This window comes from Giraffa tippelskirchi, chromosome 2, assembly GCF_054371585.1.
Source record: "Giraffa tippelskirchi isolate mGirTip1 chromosome 2, T2T-mGirTip1v1.2.pri, whole genome shotgun sequence".
Classification (NCBI taxonomy): Eukaryota; Metazoa; Chordata; class Mammalia; order Artiodactyla; family Giraffidae; genus Giraffa; species Giraffa tippelskirchi.
The window spans coordinates 64808334-64826931 of NC_137276.1; the positions used below are offsets into that span (position 1 = coordinate 64808334).

An 18598-nucleotide genomic window follows, 5' to 3' on the forward strand; every position below is an offset into this window, starting at 1 on the left:
TCTTGTGCCCAATGCTGCGTGTCCAGGCAAGGGCGGTCACCCCAGGGAGGAGTATGGGCAGCTGGTGTTGGCTGAGGACCAGGGGTGACTCTGTCCTTCTTCCCAAGCCAGCTGACCACCTGCTGGGGTCAGTGAGTTATCCTGAGGTAGGTCACTTTGTCCTCCTGAGCTCCTCTCCAGGACCAACCTCTCACTGCCCAGGGGTACTGCTTCCTTGCCCCATCTGGGGACAGTGTGAACTGGCAGGCTCCATAGAAGGCCCCAGCCTCTCCTCCTAGCCAGTGCTTCATGCAAAGGCTGAACCCAGGGCGGGTGATGGGCCTCCAGAGGGTGGTGTGGCCACTCCAGGATGGGAGGAGAACAGGGCAAGGGGGAGATGCATGGAGGGCTGGGGAGCGACTGCAGGCTGGCTAGAGTGAGGCACAGAGAGCTCACTGCCTCTCACCCTGAGATCACTGCAAACACTGGACAGGGCGTTCCTGTGAGGACCAGGGGCATCTGGGGGACACAGGCCTCATCACACCCTTCTGGCCATCCGGTGTCCTCAAGGGCTCCCTGCTGCCTGGAAACCAAAGACCAAACTTCCAGCTCAACATTTAGGCCTCCACAAGGGGCCCTACCTGATCACAGCCCCCCACACCAAGGGACACCCAGACACAGAGCTCTCTCCCATCTTCCAATCCAGGCCTGAAATGCCCTCCCTGCTTCTCCACATATTGAAACCCAATGTGGTCCCCAAGGTGGTGGGCAGCATGTCTTGTTTCTTATCAGCACTATCCTGCTCTCTTAGGCAAGTCTGTGCCCTGAAGGTCCCTCTGAGAAACTTCCCTTCCTGACTCTGAGGCCTGGGGTTCCAGGTGGGTCTGACAGCTCCCCCAGCGACAGGGACAGACCCAACTAACTAGCACATCGCAGCCCCTCTTGGCTGTAATGAGGGGTTCAGAGACAGGTGCTGGGACACATGGAACTAATCAGAGCTCATCTGAGGGTTTCTGCTGGGGAAGCTGGGAAAGATACAAGTGCCAGTTCCCTGCTGCTCAGGGAACTCAGACTAAGGCTGGGACTGCAGCAAGAATCTGTCACCAAGTGAGCCAGAGGACAGAGCTCACACACAGGGGGCGGAGGCAGCCAACGCAGGGAGACTGAGGCCTGTGGCATCATCTGAGCCCCAAAGCCGGTCAATAGTTAAAGCTCCATCTCCTCACGGACCAGTGTGGTTTTGTGAGCCTATCCTGCTGAAGCCAGTTTATTTTAAAAATTGCCACTAATAGTCCTAACTAATCCAAAGGCACTCCCAGAGGCAACTTCCTTCAAGCAGCCTGCCTTGACCACCCCCCTCTGCATGTTTCCACCACCCTTGGTGCTTGTACTCTTGGGCCATCCTTTCGCCCTTTTCTGCCCTGTTCTAGTTTTGCAGTGATTTGTCTACATGCTGGTCTCCCGTCTGGCTCCCATGTAGCCCCCACCACACCACCTTAGCATCTTGCACGTAGCACCACGCGCTAAGCCTCACGGTTGGCAAGGGCATGCTACTGTACTGAGGGTCTGGTTGCCCTTTCTTCATTGGCATCAGGGCACAGCCTTTGCCTCAAGGCCAGCTCCTGGAAGGGCACCCACGTAAACTCTGTGGGTGGGCTGGTGCTCACCGATGGCCTCCAGAAAGAGTGTGTATGTGGCTGTGGTCTCCCGGTCCAGGTTCACCACCGTTCTCACTGTGGCATCACGGTAGCCAACACTGAACTTCCCATCCACGTTTCCACCTGTGGGCGAGAGAGAATGAAGCACTGGGCAGGAGCCAGGGAAAGGGTGGTGGCACCCAGCTCTGCTTCTGAGCCAGGACACCCCAGGGCTGGTCCAGGGGTGAAAGGCTGTGTTGTCCACTCAGCACTACCATGGAGGGGAGGTCCTAGGGGGCTCTGATGAGGGCATGGGCTTACCTATATGGGCTTAGGTGAAGTGTCGAATGCCTGAAATCCTAAGGGTCTAACATTGATCGAACACCTACTGTGTACCAGGCACTGCATCTCATTTGTGCTGTTGCTACTTCACAGAGCAGGAAAATGGTCCTTTAGTGAGGTTATGGGGTGTAGGACTCCAACTGGAAAGTCTGGTTCCTGAACCCATGTCCTTCTCCACTCTGCCACCTGCTTGTCTGGTAGAAGGGTCAGGGCTTTTATATGTGGTTGAAGACTTTGGGGTCAGCCAAGTGGTCTTGGGCTCTCTGAGTGGGGACTCCCGGAGGCTACACAGAGTAAAGAATGGAGGCAAGTGGACAGGAGACAGGTGTCACTGAGTCTTCCTGAGTTCTGGGCCAGGTGGGAAGAGGAATGGTCTCCCCTCCAAGGAGAGGAGAGGAAAGGGCAAACGTGGAAAGGACTCCATCAGAATAGTGTGGAGACCCTTCCCTGTCAGCTGGGAGGCAGTGTGGCCTTCTGGGCAGCAGAGGGCGTCACTGAACTGGGTTTGCACTAGCTTGGCTTGGGAGGCTGTGCAGGGCCTGGCAGAATGTGCAAAATTAAGATCTGAGAAACCTAGGGCTGGGGGGCTCTCAGGTCAGCAGGGACTGGCCACTTTGAGGTGCTGGGAAGTCATCCCAGGGGCTGCCACCAGGTGCTCCTTTGTCCTCACATGGTTTGCCCCTGGAGAAAGCACTCTGTTCCCCGAGTCTCTAATAACTGCTTCCCAGTGTCTGAAGCACTATCTACAAGGAGCACAATCTGGCTTCAAGGGGCAGGGGAGGAACTAAGACACAAGTAATGTTGGAGGCTGAACCATGGCTGGTGCCACGTGGGGGTCTTGATAACAGCCTTTTCCAGAGCAGTCTTGAGAACAACCTGCAAGGAGCTGGTGTGGGGCCTCTTTCAGGGAGGGGAAGGAGGGAAAGGATCTGGAAAGGAGAGGTGGAGGCCTGGGAGGTCATCTGGGCTGCAGCAAACTGGGGGTGGGTTGAAGCCTGGGATTCCTTACTCAGGGGAGAGGAGTCAGGGAGGCTGGTGTGTGCACAGGTACATGGGCATATGAATGTGTGTGTAATGTGGCTGCAGGCAGGCCAGGGACAGAGAGAAGACTGAGCCAGTAAAATGGCTGTGGGGAGGGCTGAGGAATGTGAAAGAACTGCCCTCTTTCTTCCATGCACCCTAGCACCTCTCAGGTATGCCATGGACTGAAGAATGCTGGTAGACTGTTCTAATCCAGGAATGGCTAATACATAGCATGTTTGCCACCACCTACCAAGACTACTGCCATTGCAGACATCACTAATCGATCATAGCTCACTTTCTCCTGTGGCGCCAGGAGACGGCCTCATAACATTTCTCCACAGCTCTCTAAGTGGTAGCCACTTGACACTTTTAAGCTAAAATCATTTCACTCAGAGATACCTAAATTATCTGTCTCTAAACAGATGAAAATTCTCATCATGTGTGAAAGGTGCCCTGGGAAGGACTAGGCCACATTCCTCTAGCCACTGCTTTGTAACCCTGATGTGGGGTGGAGTTGGGAGCAGGGCTTCTCCCCAGGAGTCACTGGCTCCACCACCCTCTAGAATAAACCTCAGAAGAACCCCCCCATCATCCAATAGGTACAGAAGGTCCCCCCTGCCCCCAGAGAGCCAGACCAGAGGGACCCAGGAGCAAAGCCTTTGGGAAAAGTCAAGAGCAAATCTTTGAGGCTCCAGCAGGGGCAAAAGGCTGATGGCCAGTGCGGGTCCCGTGCCCTCTTCCCCTCTCCCCGAGCCCACTCCAGGATGGCTGCTCATCTGAGGGGCAGGGAGACAGGGCCACACCTGTGATGAAGTAGCTGAGCTCAGCGTTGAGGCCCACGTCGTTGTCGGTGCAGTTCAGCCAGACCACCCGGAACTCCCGTGGCACGTCCTCCGACACGGAGACATTGTACACGGCGGGGAAGAAGGTGGGTGTCTCGTCATTCACATCCAGCACTGAGGGCAGAGTTGGCACTCAGGGCTAGGCCTGGCTTCCACCCTAAACTGCCAGCTCCAAAGGCAGTAGTTCATGCCACAGGCCAACAGGAAACACATTTCCTAGGAGTCAACACCTGCTGGTCATGGGCCGAGGGCCCCCATGGCTGCTGGGGCCAGGACAGAGCTGAACAGAGATTCTGCCCACTCCTGTAGCTCATGCCATCGAAACCCCAGAGTCTCTCTCCAATACATGTCTAACAATGACAATGATGACTGTGATGATGGTCATCACATTCCTCTGCTCTCCCCAGGTGCTAAGCCCAGGCTAAGTGCTCCCTGTACAGGACCACATGGCCCCCTCATATCATCCTCACTAGGCACCCATCATTCGGCACACTATATAGATGAGGGAGCTCAGAGGAACTGAATGACTTGTCCAAAGTCACACAGCGAGAGAATGGTGGGTGGGGGTCTTGGGGAGGCCTGTCCCCAGTTTATCCCAGGGAAAGTAGCTGGCTTTGAGAACTAGCCCCCAAAGTCTAATTTCCCTTACAGATTTGTTCTTCAGGTCTGCATGTCAGGCCCCCATTCCTTTGGCAGATGGGGCCTAGGATGACCTTCATAGTGAAATGAGCCCCACTCTGCTTTGGCTTCTCTTTGCGATACCACTGGGAGAAATGACCAGCTCATGGGATGACATGGTTTCTGCTGAGTCTTGGAAAAAGAAAATCTGGGGTCCTCTTTGAGAGGCCTGGACATCTGCCCTGTCAATCACGGGCACAGACATGGGTCATCAAACTGGCACCTGGAATCCACAAGCCTTGGATCAACAAGAGAGTGGATGTTCAGCTCTCTCTAGCCTCCATCATCTTGGGTCATGATTAAGGAAGGTGAATGGTTGTGCCAGGCCAACTACTACCCACTCCCCATCCCACGGAGGCCAGCAGGAGCCAGGATGGGACCAGACCTGTCTGAGAGAACAGCCCATCTCCTGCCTGTTACATTCTGCACTAATTTCCCTGGGGTTACTCCTGGTCCCCTGGCAAGAGTTCATGTCCACGTCCAAGTCTTGTCCCAGAAATGAAAGATACAGGCCAAGTAGGTGAGAAAAAGTAACGCTCCTCGGGCTAGCCCTGCCTTGCTGGAGGGTGGAGACAGTGGGAATTATCGAGAGGGCCCCAGGGGGTGAGAAATCTTAGGGAGTCTGGGAATCCCAGCTGCCCTCTTCCCAGGTGATGCCCTTCCACAGCAATTTCAGGCATTCCCCAAATACAGGAAGGGAAGTTTCCCTTTACATCTCCAAACAGGAAGTCTGTCCTTCCAAAGATAGACAGAGCTCTGAACCTCCCTGCCTGCTCATAACCCCGAGGGTGCCACTCCCTGCTCAAACCCTCTCTAATGCTGCCGGGATCAAATTGGGGGACCTGAGCAGTGAGTCCAGGTCACTGTGCCTGGGCTCTGGGACCCTGAAGTCAGTGACTAGGTAGAGAGAAGGCCCTGCTGGCATTTTTGAACTGGTGGAGACACGAAGGGCTATGTTGAATGGCTCCAGTTGAAGAGGATGCCCATTGGCATGGCAGTCTCTGCGCTGCCAGGACAGTGGACAGCAGTGATGAGCATGGGCTCCTAGCCAGCCTGGCACTGCCTCGGGGCCCATGCCATGCACTCAGCACAGGAGGAGGCACCCCACCCCCTAACCTCGAATGGTGAGTGTGGTTGTGGAGCTCTTGGTGGGCGTGCCTGCATCGCTGGCCACCACGCGCAGCTGGTACTCGGCAATGCGCTCACGGTCCAGCTCGGTGGTGGTGACCACCACGCCGCTGCTGCTGTTGATGACGAAGTCCATGCGCGGCATGCCCACCTGCATGCGGTAGGACACCAGCCCGTTCAGGCCCTCGTCCAGGTCGATGGCCACCACCTGAGGGAGAGGAGGGGCTGGAGTGAGGTGTGGGGACACTAGTACTGATGTGCACCCCCTGAGAAGTGCCCCCTCCTTCCCAACGACACGCCTGCCACACTGGAGCCTCAGGCCAGGCCACTACCCACAATGTGGCCTCCCAGATACTCTTAAGGGGGTCAGCATGTCCGAGCTGAAAGGTATACAGATGCAACAAGTGGGGCTGGGAGTGGGAGAGGTGGGAAAGGGGCTTTCCAGAACAACAGTCCAGGTCTACAGCCTTCTCCCTTCAAAACCCTGCTCTCCTCATTAGGAAGCTCTTCCAGACTCATTCCAGCTGGTTCAAGACCCTCCAAACTCAGGGGTCTCCCTCACCCCTGATTCTCACATTGCTGGCTAGGAGCAACTGTTAACAGCTCAGACCCCTTCAACTATGTGGAACTCAACTATACAAAATGCTTAATAAAAAGGATTCCCTCCATGCTCTGTTCTATTTGTAAGACAACAAAAATAAGATGATATATTAAAAGTCATTTGAGGATTTGATTAAATTCTGGCCACTTGAGAACACATGTAGGCCAACCTCCTCCTAGTCCTTAGGCTTTCCCCAACTGTTACCGTTTGCACCTCCAGTGCTGATGAGACAGATCCTGACTCAAGATTCTGATATGTTGAAAGTTTTACAGAAGAAGATTCAAGACATTTGAGGAAAAATGTGCAAAAACAGTTAAAATAAGAGCTTTGGATCTGACCAAGACGCTCGGGATTGAGGGGATTTCCCAGGTGGTGCTAGTGGTAAAGAACTCAGCTGCAATGCAGGAGACTTAAGAAACGTGGGTTCAATCCCTGGATCAGGAAGATCCCCTGGAGAAGGAAATGGCAACCCACTCCAATATTCCTGCCTGAGAAATCCCATGGACAGAGTAGCCTGTGGGCTACAGTCTATAGGGTTGCAGAGTTGGACACGACTGAAGTGACTCAGCACAGCATGGCATGGCTCAAGACTGAAAGTCAATGTCAGTGTCATCTGGTCTAATTTACATCCAACGAGCTGGACAAGAAGAGAGTATCCAGACTCAGATTGAATGTTTTCCTCAGTGGGGGACTCACTACTTCTAATTTATCTGCACACAGCTCTAATCCCTGGGGAAAGTTTTTCTGCACATTTAGCAGAAATCTTTATTAGCTGAGGTTGTAGAGGGAACCTGGGGAACTGCACAGCTCAAGTTAGAGCCCTCTTTCTGTATCTAAAGACAGTTTCCCAGTTAAATACTCCCAGTTCCTCCAACCATCTTCACATGACTCAGCCAGTTCCTCCATAAACTCAGAAGCTGTGCTGTTGGGCGTTTCCTCCCTCTCTTGTGAGTCTGGAGGAGAACCCAGTCTGGAGGCTCCCCCCTCTTATTTGGGGGGGACTCCTCCTCAGGGAGTGGCTGCAGTTTCCTGGATTGCAGCTCCCCCTGCTGGGGGTTTGGGGAGAACGTTCTGTTGGAGAGAGAGAATGCTCCCTGGAACCTTAATCTCCTTTTACAGATGAAGAAACTGAAGCACAGTGGGCCTTCAGGGCATGGCCAAGGTGAACTGTTCTGGCGTCCTGACAAATAGCCCTGTATTCTTTGAATGGGATCAGGCTAACGCCTTGCCACGGGATCTCACTCTCTCACGTAGAAACCCTCGTGACAGACACACACATCACAAGCACATCATTTGCCGTGTATTTCCTGCGGTCCAAGTGCCAGGTTGCTTGCGCATATGTCTGATTGGATCCCCACAACATGGCCAGCCAGGTACCATTCTGATCGCCACTTCACAGGCCCAGAGTGGTTAAACAGGGTGCTCCAAGTCACCCAGTACACTGGTGGTAGATTTGGGAAGACCTCTCCAAAGCCCACCTCTTAACTTCGAGGGTCAGTGTTTCTAAACAGCCCCATTAGGGCATCATCTCCCCTGAACCTGCACCTTCGGGGCCTCCTCCTGAACAGAAGGGTGGTGAAGCGGGAGGCAGAGGGCCCAGGCCCATCTCTTCTCAGCCACAGGGACTTGGGCAAATCTCTTTATATCTCCTGAAAAGTGGAGGGATCCCACCCACTGTGTGGTGCTGCCTTGGGGCTTACAGGAGAGGGGGCTGCCCATGGAGGCAGGATGTCTGGGCTACACTTGTCCGACCTTCTTTGTGTTGTAGAACCATCTACAGAACCACCTATAGGCATGAAGTGTTGATGGTCTTGGGCCAGACAGTCAGTCAGGCCCTGAGAAAGCCAATTGGCTTCCCGGAATTCTGTCTCTGCCTCCCTCCCTCTGCCTTTATTTATCTCCTCGGGTGCTTTCCTTTAAGATCCAACTCAAGCCCCTCCTCCTCCAGGGAGCCTTCCATTTCCACCTCTCAGAGCACTGGCTCTCCAAGCTTGGAGTGGATTGTGTCCTGTCTCAGCAGCAGCCCCCCCCCCCCCCCCCCGCAAAGTGCCCATCACAAGGCTGGGCACACACAGCACCCACTGCTCCCTGGCTGGCAGGTTGGTATGAAGTGAGGAGATGACAGAGAGCAGGATCTCGGGCCACAAAAGGGAAACTCACCTGGTAGACAGAGACCCCTGCAGGGGTACCTTCAAGCACTTCGGCCACAAAAGGCAGGTTCTGAAAGGTGGGGTCATTGTCATTGAGGTCCAAGAGGTTCACAAACACTGTGGCACTGCTGGTGGCTTTCAGAGGGGGTGTGCCACCTAGGGGGACCACGGGGGTGGGGGAAGAGGGGTGCAGGAGAAAAAGGGAGAGGGAGAAAGATGATTCAGTAGCCTTCCATCCCAGTGGCCCCTCCAGGAGGCAGCCTGGGCCTTGCATCCCCAGCCCCCCTCTGCCCCCTAAAGGTGCTCTGGGGGTCACAACTGGGAAGTGGATGTCACTCTACTCTTGATGATCAAGTTACAGCCCTCCTGAGTGGGCCCCAGGATGGCCAGAGCACATGCACTGGGGGAGGTCCCCAGGTCACCGAGGGTCAGGGACTACAGCCCAGGCGTGAGGGGCACGTACAGTCCGTGACAGAGACGATGATTTTGCGCATCAGCTCCACCTCATGGGGGTCGGAGTTCTCCCGGTCCAGCATGACGTGGGTGGTGCGGATCTTGCCTGTGCTGCTGTTGAGGCTGTAGAACTTGTTGGGCGGCTGGATGCTATACACCAGGGTGCCGTTCTCCCCCACGTCTGGGTCCACGGCCACCACCTGCCAGGGAGGAACTGGCCCTTCAACTGAGCCCAGTCCAGGAAGGTGTCTCTATAGCCTGGGCTGCCCACCCAGGTTGTCTGAGCTCCCATGCTGGGCACCCCACTGCCTGGGCACAGGAGGCATTCTGGCTCAGACTCAGGAAATGGCAACCCACTCCAGTATTCTTGCCTGGAGAATCCCAGGGATGGGGGAGCCTGGTGGGCTGCTGTCTATGAGGTTGCACAGAGTCGGACATGACTGAAGAAACTTGGCAGCAGCAGCAGGAAATGGGTCTCCCTCCTGGCTTCAGCAGGGGTGGGTGGGGGGGTGGTCTCTAGGGGTTTGGGGGCAGGAGGTTCAGAAGATGAACCGCAGTGGGAATCCTGGGCTCCTTGGATTCTCTACCCACTCAGCTTTGGCCTTAGGGTAAGTAAGTTCCTTTCCCCACTTCAGCCGCGGCTTCCGAACTGTAACAGCGATATCTAGTACCCACCAGCCTGCAAGAGCTCCCTGAACCTCACAGGCCTTCTCCACCTTCTATGTCAGCAGTCTTAGGAGGACACCTAGAAGAAAGCCCTCTTTACAGATAAGGCATAGCGACTCTCCCTAAGTCTCCCAGCCAGGAAGTGGCTCTAGATCCCTCTAGCAGGCAACACTGCCAGTGCCCCTACTTTCCAGACAAGTGAGGTTAATGTGTTCATGGGCTTCTGGGGGAGCAGGAAGTCCCTGTAGCCTACGACCATGGAATTCTTCAGGGTGGGGGTTAAGGAGGGCTGGGGAGTCCAAATCCTTGGCTGATCTTTTGAAAGGATCTGAAACTTCGGATTTTGGGATCTGGGTCCTTCATCATCAAAGCCTTTCTTCCTTCCTTTGGGGCTTTAGATTGTGAGGCAATTTGAAAACAATTCGGCCTCTGTGACACCAAGAATGACAGGGCATGGGAAAGGAGTCACGGACAAGTCCCCTGGTTTGAAGAGTGGGTCCCGGTAAGTTGGGACAGTCATGGGGCTGAGGCCAAGGTGGGGCTGGGGGAGGGAGAGGGCTGAGTTTCCCTGGAGGGGAGGGACGCCATATCTGAGAAGGGGGAGGGTCTTAGGACAGGGGCCCCAGACACTATGGCCCCTTTAACCTTCCAGCCCCACTGTGGTATCCCACTTGTAAGCCCCACTCCATGAAGGGATCAACCTCAATGCTCACCTAATCCAGGGCAACAAGCCCTGTAGCCCATTCTCTCCCAGGTCCCTATGCCCACCAATCTCTGCTCATAGGGAACTCCTCTACCATCTACCTCCCACAGCAGAAAGCAGAGCTCAGAGAGGCCTGGGCCAGACTCAGTATCACACAGCACCAGCCATGGAGCTGACCCAGCTGTCACCCTAGAGGCCTCCTAGGGTCCCAGGACAGCAGTGGCACCCACCTATCAGCTGACCCTGACTCTGTGCTGCGGGGGCCTCAGCAGCACCCAAGATGGACAAGATCAATGGGGTATGACTGCATTCCCAGGGGCCGCATCAGGATGGTGTCATTCTTAACTCCAGGACACTCAGGGATGACAGCCTGGCCTTGTCAGCTCCTTCATCTTACTTGATGTGGGGCCTTTTGTGCTTTGGCAGCAGAATCTGTCCCTCCTCTGGCTTAATCCCCAGCCGGAGGTGTCTCAGGGGCCATTAGACCAGAACAGACAGATGGACTGTCCTGCCGAGGGCGCCCGTCTGCCCCTAGGCCCCAGGGAGGCAGAGAGAGAGGCCAGTGTTGGCTCTGACTCCAAACCATCCGGATCCCTCTTCACTTCAGAGAGTGGGACATTGCGCTACTCCCACCCCACCTGCTCAGCCCATCTCCTCCCTTCCCAGCCTTGCTGTATCCAGGGGGAAAGGGGGTGGCCCCAGCCTTCCAGGCCTGAGGAGCCCTCACTGTGCTGTGGGCATGGGGCTAAGTTTCCCCAGGCTCTATAATGGGGGCCCAATCACCGCTGTATTGACAAGAGCTCTGTCCCCTAGGCTCTCCTGTTATCATTTCGGCCAGGCAGTCAGCCCACTGATAGAGGAGACCAGAAAGCGTTGTGTTTCTACAATGCTTCTCTCAAGGTAGAGGATGGAGATAGCTTTTATTCTCATTTTTCTGGATGGGTAAACTGAGGCACAGAGTAGTTGAACCACTCTTTCTAGGGCAGGTACACTAGCCTGTTGCTGAGTGTGCTGATACACCTTCTCCTATTCCCGAGTGCTAGAGAGGAGGTACCTTGGGCAGCTGCTTCCAAAGGACCATGGTTGGGGGTGGGTCCTGACTTCTGGCCCTGTGGCACACTCCTGGGTGGTGGGATGGTGTTGGGGCACAGGAGAAGGCGGTGGGCTGGGACCCCTCCTGTGAGCTCCCTGCTGGGCAATTGTGTAGAATCTCACCACTTTCCCCTCATTTATTTCCCATTTCACGCCCGTCATTTTTCTCCTGGCCTGACGGGGAATAATTCTCTCCCTCTCCCCTCTCCTTTATTTTGCTGGAGGGCTTTGAAAGGCTTTAAATCAATGCCCATCAGCCAGGTCCTTGAAGGAGGCTGCAGGAGCGGGAGAGAGAGTTGGGCCAAAATCTCATTTGCAAACAGAGAACAGCCACTCTGCAAGCTCACACCCATGCAGGTGTAGGTGCACATGGGCACACAGACACGCGCCTGGCCAGCTCCCAGTGCACGGGAACACGGCACACGCTCGTCTGCACACAGCTCTGAAGAGAAAAAACACTGGTATCACCCTGCACTTCAGGCTTTAGAAGCTATGGCCAGGGCCCCCTCCAGAGGGGCCCTTGGGAGAGTCCCAGGCCACATGCCCTAGTCTCCCTCTGACAAGGAAGACTCGACCCCACCTGTTGGAGTGGGATGCCAGGTAGGATGGGGAAGAAAGGTGAACAAGTCCATCAATAGCTCTCATTCACAAATACTAAACCCTTATAATGTGCCAGGCACTGTGCTAAGTGCTGGGGCTCAACTGTGAATGAGACAGATTTGATTCCAACAGGGGAGGCAGCTGATGGTGACAATAGCTCTCATTTGCTGATCATTCACTGTCTGCCAGTGTACTTCATGTATTCTGACTCATTAAATATGACCACAATCTTATCAAGTGGAGACGTTATCCCCATTTTCTACTTATGAAGGTTGGAACACAGAGAGGTTAAGTAACTTGCCCAAGGTCACACAGCTGATAAGCAGTATGGCTGGGATTAGAGCCCCAGACCTTTTGGTAGCAGAAAAGGCTTCTCACTTAATCACTGAGCTACACTGCCTCTTAATAAGCAAGCAACCTAAACACAGATTATGGAGTCAGCTCTGAAAGAAATGGAGTGTAGAGAGGTGGCCTTTTAAGCTGGGACAGATGGAGAATGAGCCAGCCATGGGAAGAGCAGGGGTGTGGAGGAGGGGTGGAGTAGAGGAAGAAGAAGGCACCCTGTGGGGCTGGAAGAGCTCATGCAGAGGCTCCAGGGTGGGGAAGAATTCAGCAGGTTCAGGAAACTGAAAGTCCTGTGTGTGTTGGGGGTATGTGGTGGGTGTGTGAAGGCGGGTGGGAGATGAGTCAGAGGTGGGCTAGTTTCTTTTCCATTGAAATATCACCTCCTCCTGATATCACCTCTGGGTGAGCTGTTCCCTCCTTAAAGACCACTTTTCTCAAACCCCAGCCACAGATCCTACCTCACTCAGGGCCATTATGAGACCTTAGAAGTTCCCAGGGGGCCCCCTAGAAGGTATTACAATATACCCACCTATACACACATACATATATTTCACAGCTATAAAATCTGAAAGAATTTTTTATGACTATTCCTTTTGAAATTATTTTGCTATAACAAGCTCAATTAATGTACGGGCCTCTTGATTTCTGGCATCCTGAAAATCATCACATTAAAAAAAAATTCTCCAGAATTCTAGAAAATCAAGCCCACAACTTGTCCTTAAATGCAATGAAATTTTTATACACCCTAAATATTGTAATTTCTAAAGTGGTCACAACATATGTGGCAGATGTTTAATATAACAAGCTTTAATTCTGTGTCTATTCTTTTTGAAATTCTGAGTCAGTAACATTTTTTTTTTCAGGTCTCAAACAATACCATGAGTCACTGAAAAGCTGAGGTGCCCCAAACCCATGGCTGTGGACAGCCATGTCTACTCAGTACTGAGGGGTGGACTCACATGTCCTCTCCAGAGTTAAGGTGGGGCGGATCTTGTGGGGCAGGTAGGTCCAGTAAGGACCCTGGCTTTTACACAGGGTGAGATGGGAACCAGCGGTGAGTTTGAGCCTAAGAGTGACACACAGCTCCCTGAAGGCAGAGAGGAAACTTGCTGCATCCCGAACTCCTGAGCCTGCCAAGTCCGGCATACAGTAGGCGCTCACTGAAGGCTTGTGGGGGTTTCCTGGAGAGTGAGACAGCACTGGGCAGCAAGCCCCTGGCCCACTGTCCATACCTGCTCACTGCACAGAGGATGTGAGGAAAGGCTGGAGACCCAGAGAAGGCTACTGGGGACCTGATCTGGGAAATGCCTAAAGCCAAGAAAGTATACTCCCAGCCCAGCAGACCTACTCTTTGACCAGCAGGTGGACTCTTTAATAATGGCACCCCTGAATGCTGTTCCATGCAGCCACTCTCTCCCTTCAGTTTCCTCTGGGAGGAATTTCCCAGACATGTAAAGCAAAGGTAAAAGTTGACCAGATAGGTGTTCAGAGGTGGGCATTCTGCCCCAGCTTTTTGGAGTCTCTGGCTGGGGTTATCCTGGTCTAGAGACCTAGTGTCCATGAGGTGGCAGCAGAGAGTGCCCATTGAAACTGGGAGTGGTTGCCAAGTCTGGCTTTGAGCTGGAAGGATTCTCCAACCTGGAACTTTGAGAAAACAGATTTCAGATCCTGCATCCTACTGGAATCTCTGGGAGGGGATCCCGCCCAGAGTTCAGAGTCATTCATATCATTAACATGTAGAAAGGAAGACAGGACAGGTGTGATGGCCAACCCCTCTCTCTCTTTCTCTCTCTGTCCTTTCTTCCAGGTTTATATCTTCCTCTATTGAGACCTGGCAGACCTTGTCACTACTGCCTGTGGTTGATGAGGGTAGGGGTGGGGAGGTTAGGCATCTCTTGTCCTAGGTTGCCTGCCCTCAGGGTAGGGCAGCCTTCCTGAAGAACTGAGTATGAATGTTTTCCATCCCTTCTCCCATCCCACCCAAGTTCTCTAGTTTTTCAGGACCTGGGCCACCTGTCAGAGTGCCCCTGAGCCACAGAGGGATAGAGGTCAGGTAGTTTCAAAGTCAGTAAGACCTGGGTTTGAGTCCTGACATGATCTCTTACTATCTCATTAGCTCTGTGATCTTGGGCAAGTCCCTCAAACACTAAGTCTCCATTCCCTCTATTGTACAGTGGAAGCAGGGAATCCATCTGCCATGATGTGGGAGCCCTATGAAGATGAGAGAATCCATGAGACATACCTAGCACAGCACCTGGCATGTCCCAGGCATTCGGTAAACAGGGACTTTCATGATGGTTCAGTTGGTAAAGAATCTGCCTGCAGTGCAGGAGACCCAGGTTCAATCCCTGGGTGAGGAAGATGCCCTGGAGAAGGAAATGGCAACCCACTCCAGTATTCTTGCCTGGAGAATCTCATGGACAGAGGAGCTTGCTGGGCTACAGTCCACAGGGTTGCAAAGAGTCTGACACGACTGAGCATCTGAGCATGTGATCTGTCAGGTTCATGTCTATCCCAGGGCTGGCTGGTGTCTGTGGGGCTGGACACTGGGGCAGAAGCCTCTGTGAATGAGGTCAAATGGGATACAAGCATGAGGGGGAAAGAAAGCCTCATAAATGTGAATCCCAGCACACAGAGAGTGGGATGCTTGACCCCAGCTTTGCTCACCCTCCCCAGGACACTGCTCTCCTTTTTGGACGCCCTGAGGTTTTTTGGTTGTGTCTCTCACTCCCTATCCTGAACCATATCTCCACACGCAGCACGCCTAGGAGCCTGTGCAAACCTGCAACATCTCATGCCAGAAAGTCCCTGGGTGAATTCTGAACCCCTTGATGGGGCAGCCTGGGCGAACTGATCCAGACTGACGGCTGCAGTGACAGAAGTGAGGAAGAAGGAAGGTAATGGGGGCAGGGCTGAAGCTTGTGAAATTTGAAGTGGGGTACCTGTGCCCTGCCAAGGGAGGTTGGGGGCTCTCCCGAGGGGGTGGCTAGAGTCCTGGGGTCCCAGGGTAAGGGTGATCCTGAGCTGAAACAGCCCTAGCCTCTCTGGCACTGTCCCTGGGCTCCCAGTGCTCCTTTTGACAAAGTCTGGAGCCTGCTGTCTCCAAGCACTGTGTGAGGGGTTTCCCCCAACTCTGGCTATCTTTTACCATGCAAGAGAATGTCTGGAACTCTGCTCCGAGAGCTGACTTGGAAACAGCTCCACACTGGCTGGCCCGTAGGGCTCACGTGGGAGAGGCAGACACCCCTTGAACAGCCACCTGGAAGCTCTGCTCTCCACCGCCACTTACCGTGGTCACGTCAGAGTCTGGAGGGGTCATCTCCACCAGGTTGATGTAGTAGGGAGCATCCTTCCAGGTGGGGTGGTTGTCATTGATGTCCAGGAGGGTGATGTTCACCTGTGAAGCCACAAGGGGCGCTGTGGGATGCACCTAGCTGAGCTGTGCAAGGACAGTGCCCACGCTGGGGACACACTCAGATGCCTATGGGCACCTTGGCGCTAATTCCACCAGCTCCACCCACTTTGGGGGCCTCAGTAGAGATCCTTGGCTTTCAAGAACAGGAGGGAGCCTAGACCTTTCGGGGGGCTTAGGTGCTGTCCCATTAGGAGACAGGAATGGATGAAATGACCCCTGAAATGGTCCCTGCGACCCGCGACGCATTCTGTCCACCCGGAGTCTTGGCTGAAGGTGACTGACAGGGTGTGGGAGGTTTGCGGTGGGACATCTGATAGGATCCACAGAGCTTCCCCTTTTAGTCTCAGCTACAAGCCAAGCAATTTCTCTACTCACCTGCCACCCAGGTAAATTATTTATAGAACTCTGAGTCCTATTAGCAGGGGCCTCCCATGACTGAATAGAGCACTGGGGATTTTTCTGCCAAGTGGCTGGCCAAGTGACAGCAACCCCAGCCCCTCTGGCTGGGTAAGGATGGGGGCAGCTGCTGTGGATTGGGTGAGGGCTGAGGAGAGAGGGCTCCAGATGGATCGCAAGAGAGCAAATGAGGATAAGGAGGGGAGTGGCCGGAGTGGCCTGTCAGCTGTTCTTCCTGCTTCCTGCCCCACAGCATGAATGTCTCACCCCATCCTCTTCTGCAGCAATTGCAGCAAAGAGCTCAGTTAGGACCCTCTAATGACTCTTCTCTAGCTTCTACTCTCAAAGGCAGGAAGGCCTTGGGTGGGGCTCTGGGCTTCACGGGTCCTACCTGCTCATGGGAGGGAAACCTGGGCATCATTTCTCAGCACGGCAAGGTAGGGGTGGGTGGTGACAGGCCCCCAGGAACCCTCAGGGCTCTGCCTCCTGCTCTGAGCCGCTCTTCCTGGCAGTCCTTCCTCCTGTTTCTTGGCAGGTGCCAGGGCAGGGAGGGAGTTATGGGGCTCATGCCTTCTGCCCAGCTGGTCTTTGGGGGCAGGAGAGAGTATTTGCTCTTTCAGAGCACCACATGTCCCAGGTGGGAATGTCTTTCTTCCTGTAGCTACGAAGGCCCCAGGGCTGACCTTGGCTGACAACGAAATGGTACCTGCCACCCTCCCTCCACGCCCACAAGGCCTCACACTGCCTTGGGACACAAGTGTCCAGAGGCCTAAGTGGTACAAGCTGAAGATGAGCTGGAGGCGGCAGCCTGGCTGGCAAGTGGGAAGCTAGGGGCAGGGGCTGGCTGAATGCTCACAGTGGCGATGCCGGTTTTCTGGTTGTGGCCCACGCCCCCGTCCACTGCCCGGATGATGAGGATGTACTCAGACTTGGTCTCACGGTCAAGCAGGGAGGTGGTGGTAACTTCACCTGCAATAAGAGCAGGGTGTGTGAGAGACGGTTTGGGTGGGCCAGGGAAGGAATGGGGAAGGAGGGAGAGAGCACAGTAAGAGAGATGCTTGCAAGATCAAGTGACCTGTGTGACTAAGGGGTGGTGAGATGTTGCTCACAGGGCACAGCAGCCATGACTTGGGAACCTGAGTCCCAGAGCTGGGCAATATAACCCCAGGAGGAGGAGGCATTTTCAGATGCGGAAAATCGAGACCGATTATGGGATTAGGGGCTGGAAAACAAGGCAGGAGAGTCATTTGGCCTCAAGCTCAGTCACAAAGGACCTCTCACTTAGGCTGTGGACATTACCTCACAGGCTTTATCACTTGGAAATAGCTACCTAAATCCCCCGTGCCTCAGTTTCTCCATCTGGTTAAAAAGGAACATAATAGGGCCCATCTCATAGGCTTGATATGTGATTAATTTAGTTCTAAACTTAAGAGAGGCACCTGGCACTGTTTATTCATTTGAATAAAAATACAACAACAGGACTGAAACACACCGAGTGCTTCATGCATTTTCCAACTCGTGGCTCATTCTAGACAGCTCAACCTATAGTGGGCTGAGATTTAATATTAATAGCTATAAAATAGTTTCCTTAATTACCTTGTATGTAACAATGCTTTGAATTTTTTAGTGTATAAACAAGCTATTCTATTAAATATAAACACTTAAAATAGAGCATAATCTTTGTTGGGTCAGAAAGATCCCCTGGAGAAGGAAACGGCAACCCACTCCAGTATTCTTGCCTGGGAAATCCCATGGACAGGGGAGCCTGGTGGGCTATAGTCCATGGGGTTGCAAAAGAGTCAGACACGTCTTAGTGATTAAACCACCACCACATAATCTTTGTCAGTCTGTTTTTGGCTTTTCTTTGTGTTCTGGTATCACTAAAATATGGAAGTCACTTGGTAGTGGTGTTACAGTAAATGTTTGACAACTGGATCCCCAAAGGAAAAAAATGGCATTTGCTGATTTCCCTGGTTATAAATATTCCCACTAGGGCCCATTTGAAGCTACCCCCTCAGCAGCATTGAACTTGGAGTTGGGAAGAGATGTATATAACCGGTTCTCACGAGCAGGCATGAGGCAGCACAAGCCAGCTTCATTACGGTCTGGCAACCGGGCCATGTACCATCTCACGAGGGCCACTGGAAAGAGCTGGTGCTCTGAGGACAGTGAAGTCCAGGTGTGACTTCTGATGACTGTTCTTTCCAGGAGCTTAGCCTGGGAAAGTTAATTAATTTCTCTGAGCCTCAGTTTTTTCATCTAAAAGAGATTAGTATGCTTTCAAATCAGAGCTTTGTAAGGATTAAATAACTATAGGTGAAGTTTCCAACATTCAGAAAATGCTCATTTCCTTCCAAGAGACTGTGAGGGTCCTCCAAGGGCAAGGACTGTGTGCTCTCCCCATTGGTTGAACTGTGTGACCTGGGGCAGGTTACTTAATTCCTCTGTGCTTGGTTTATTCTACCATAAAATAAGGGAGCTGGGCCAGTGGCCCCTAGGACTCTTCCACTCGCACATTTTCCCTTCCTGCCATGATGGCTGAAAAGGA

At 53.4% G+C, this 18598-nt stretch overlaps 1 protein-coding gene across 1 annotated transcript in view; it reads right to left on the bottom strand.

The window, feature by feature from the left end:
• The window catches only part of CDH23 (cadherin related 23), a 434929-nt gene that overhangs the window by 104697 nt on the left and 311634 nt on the right, over positions 1-18598 (bottom strand). The window contains exons 20-26 of the mRNA XM_081567063.1: positions 16907-17019; positions 15529-15636; positions 8844-9033; positions 8391-8536; positions 5618-5837; positions 3785-3937; positions 1647-1760 (exon numbers count right to left, since the gene is read on the bottom strand). Coding sequence (XP_081423189.1) covers positions 1647-1760; positions 3785-3937; positions 5618-5837; positions 8391-8536; positions 8844-9033; positions 15529-15636; positions 16907-17019 — 1044 coding nt within the window. The remainder of the gene's footprint in view (positions 1-1646; positions 1761-3784; positions 3938-5617; positions 5838-8390; positions 8537-8843; positions 9034-15528; positions 15637-16906; positions 17020-18598) is intronic.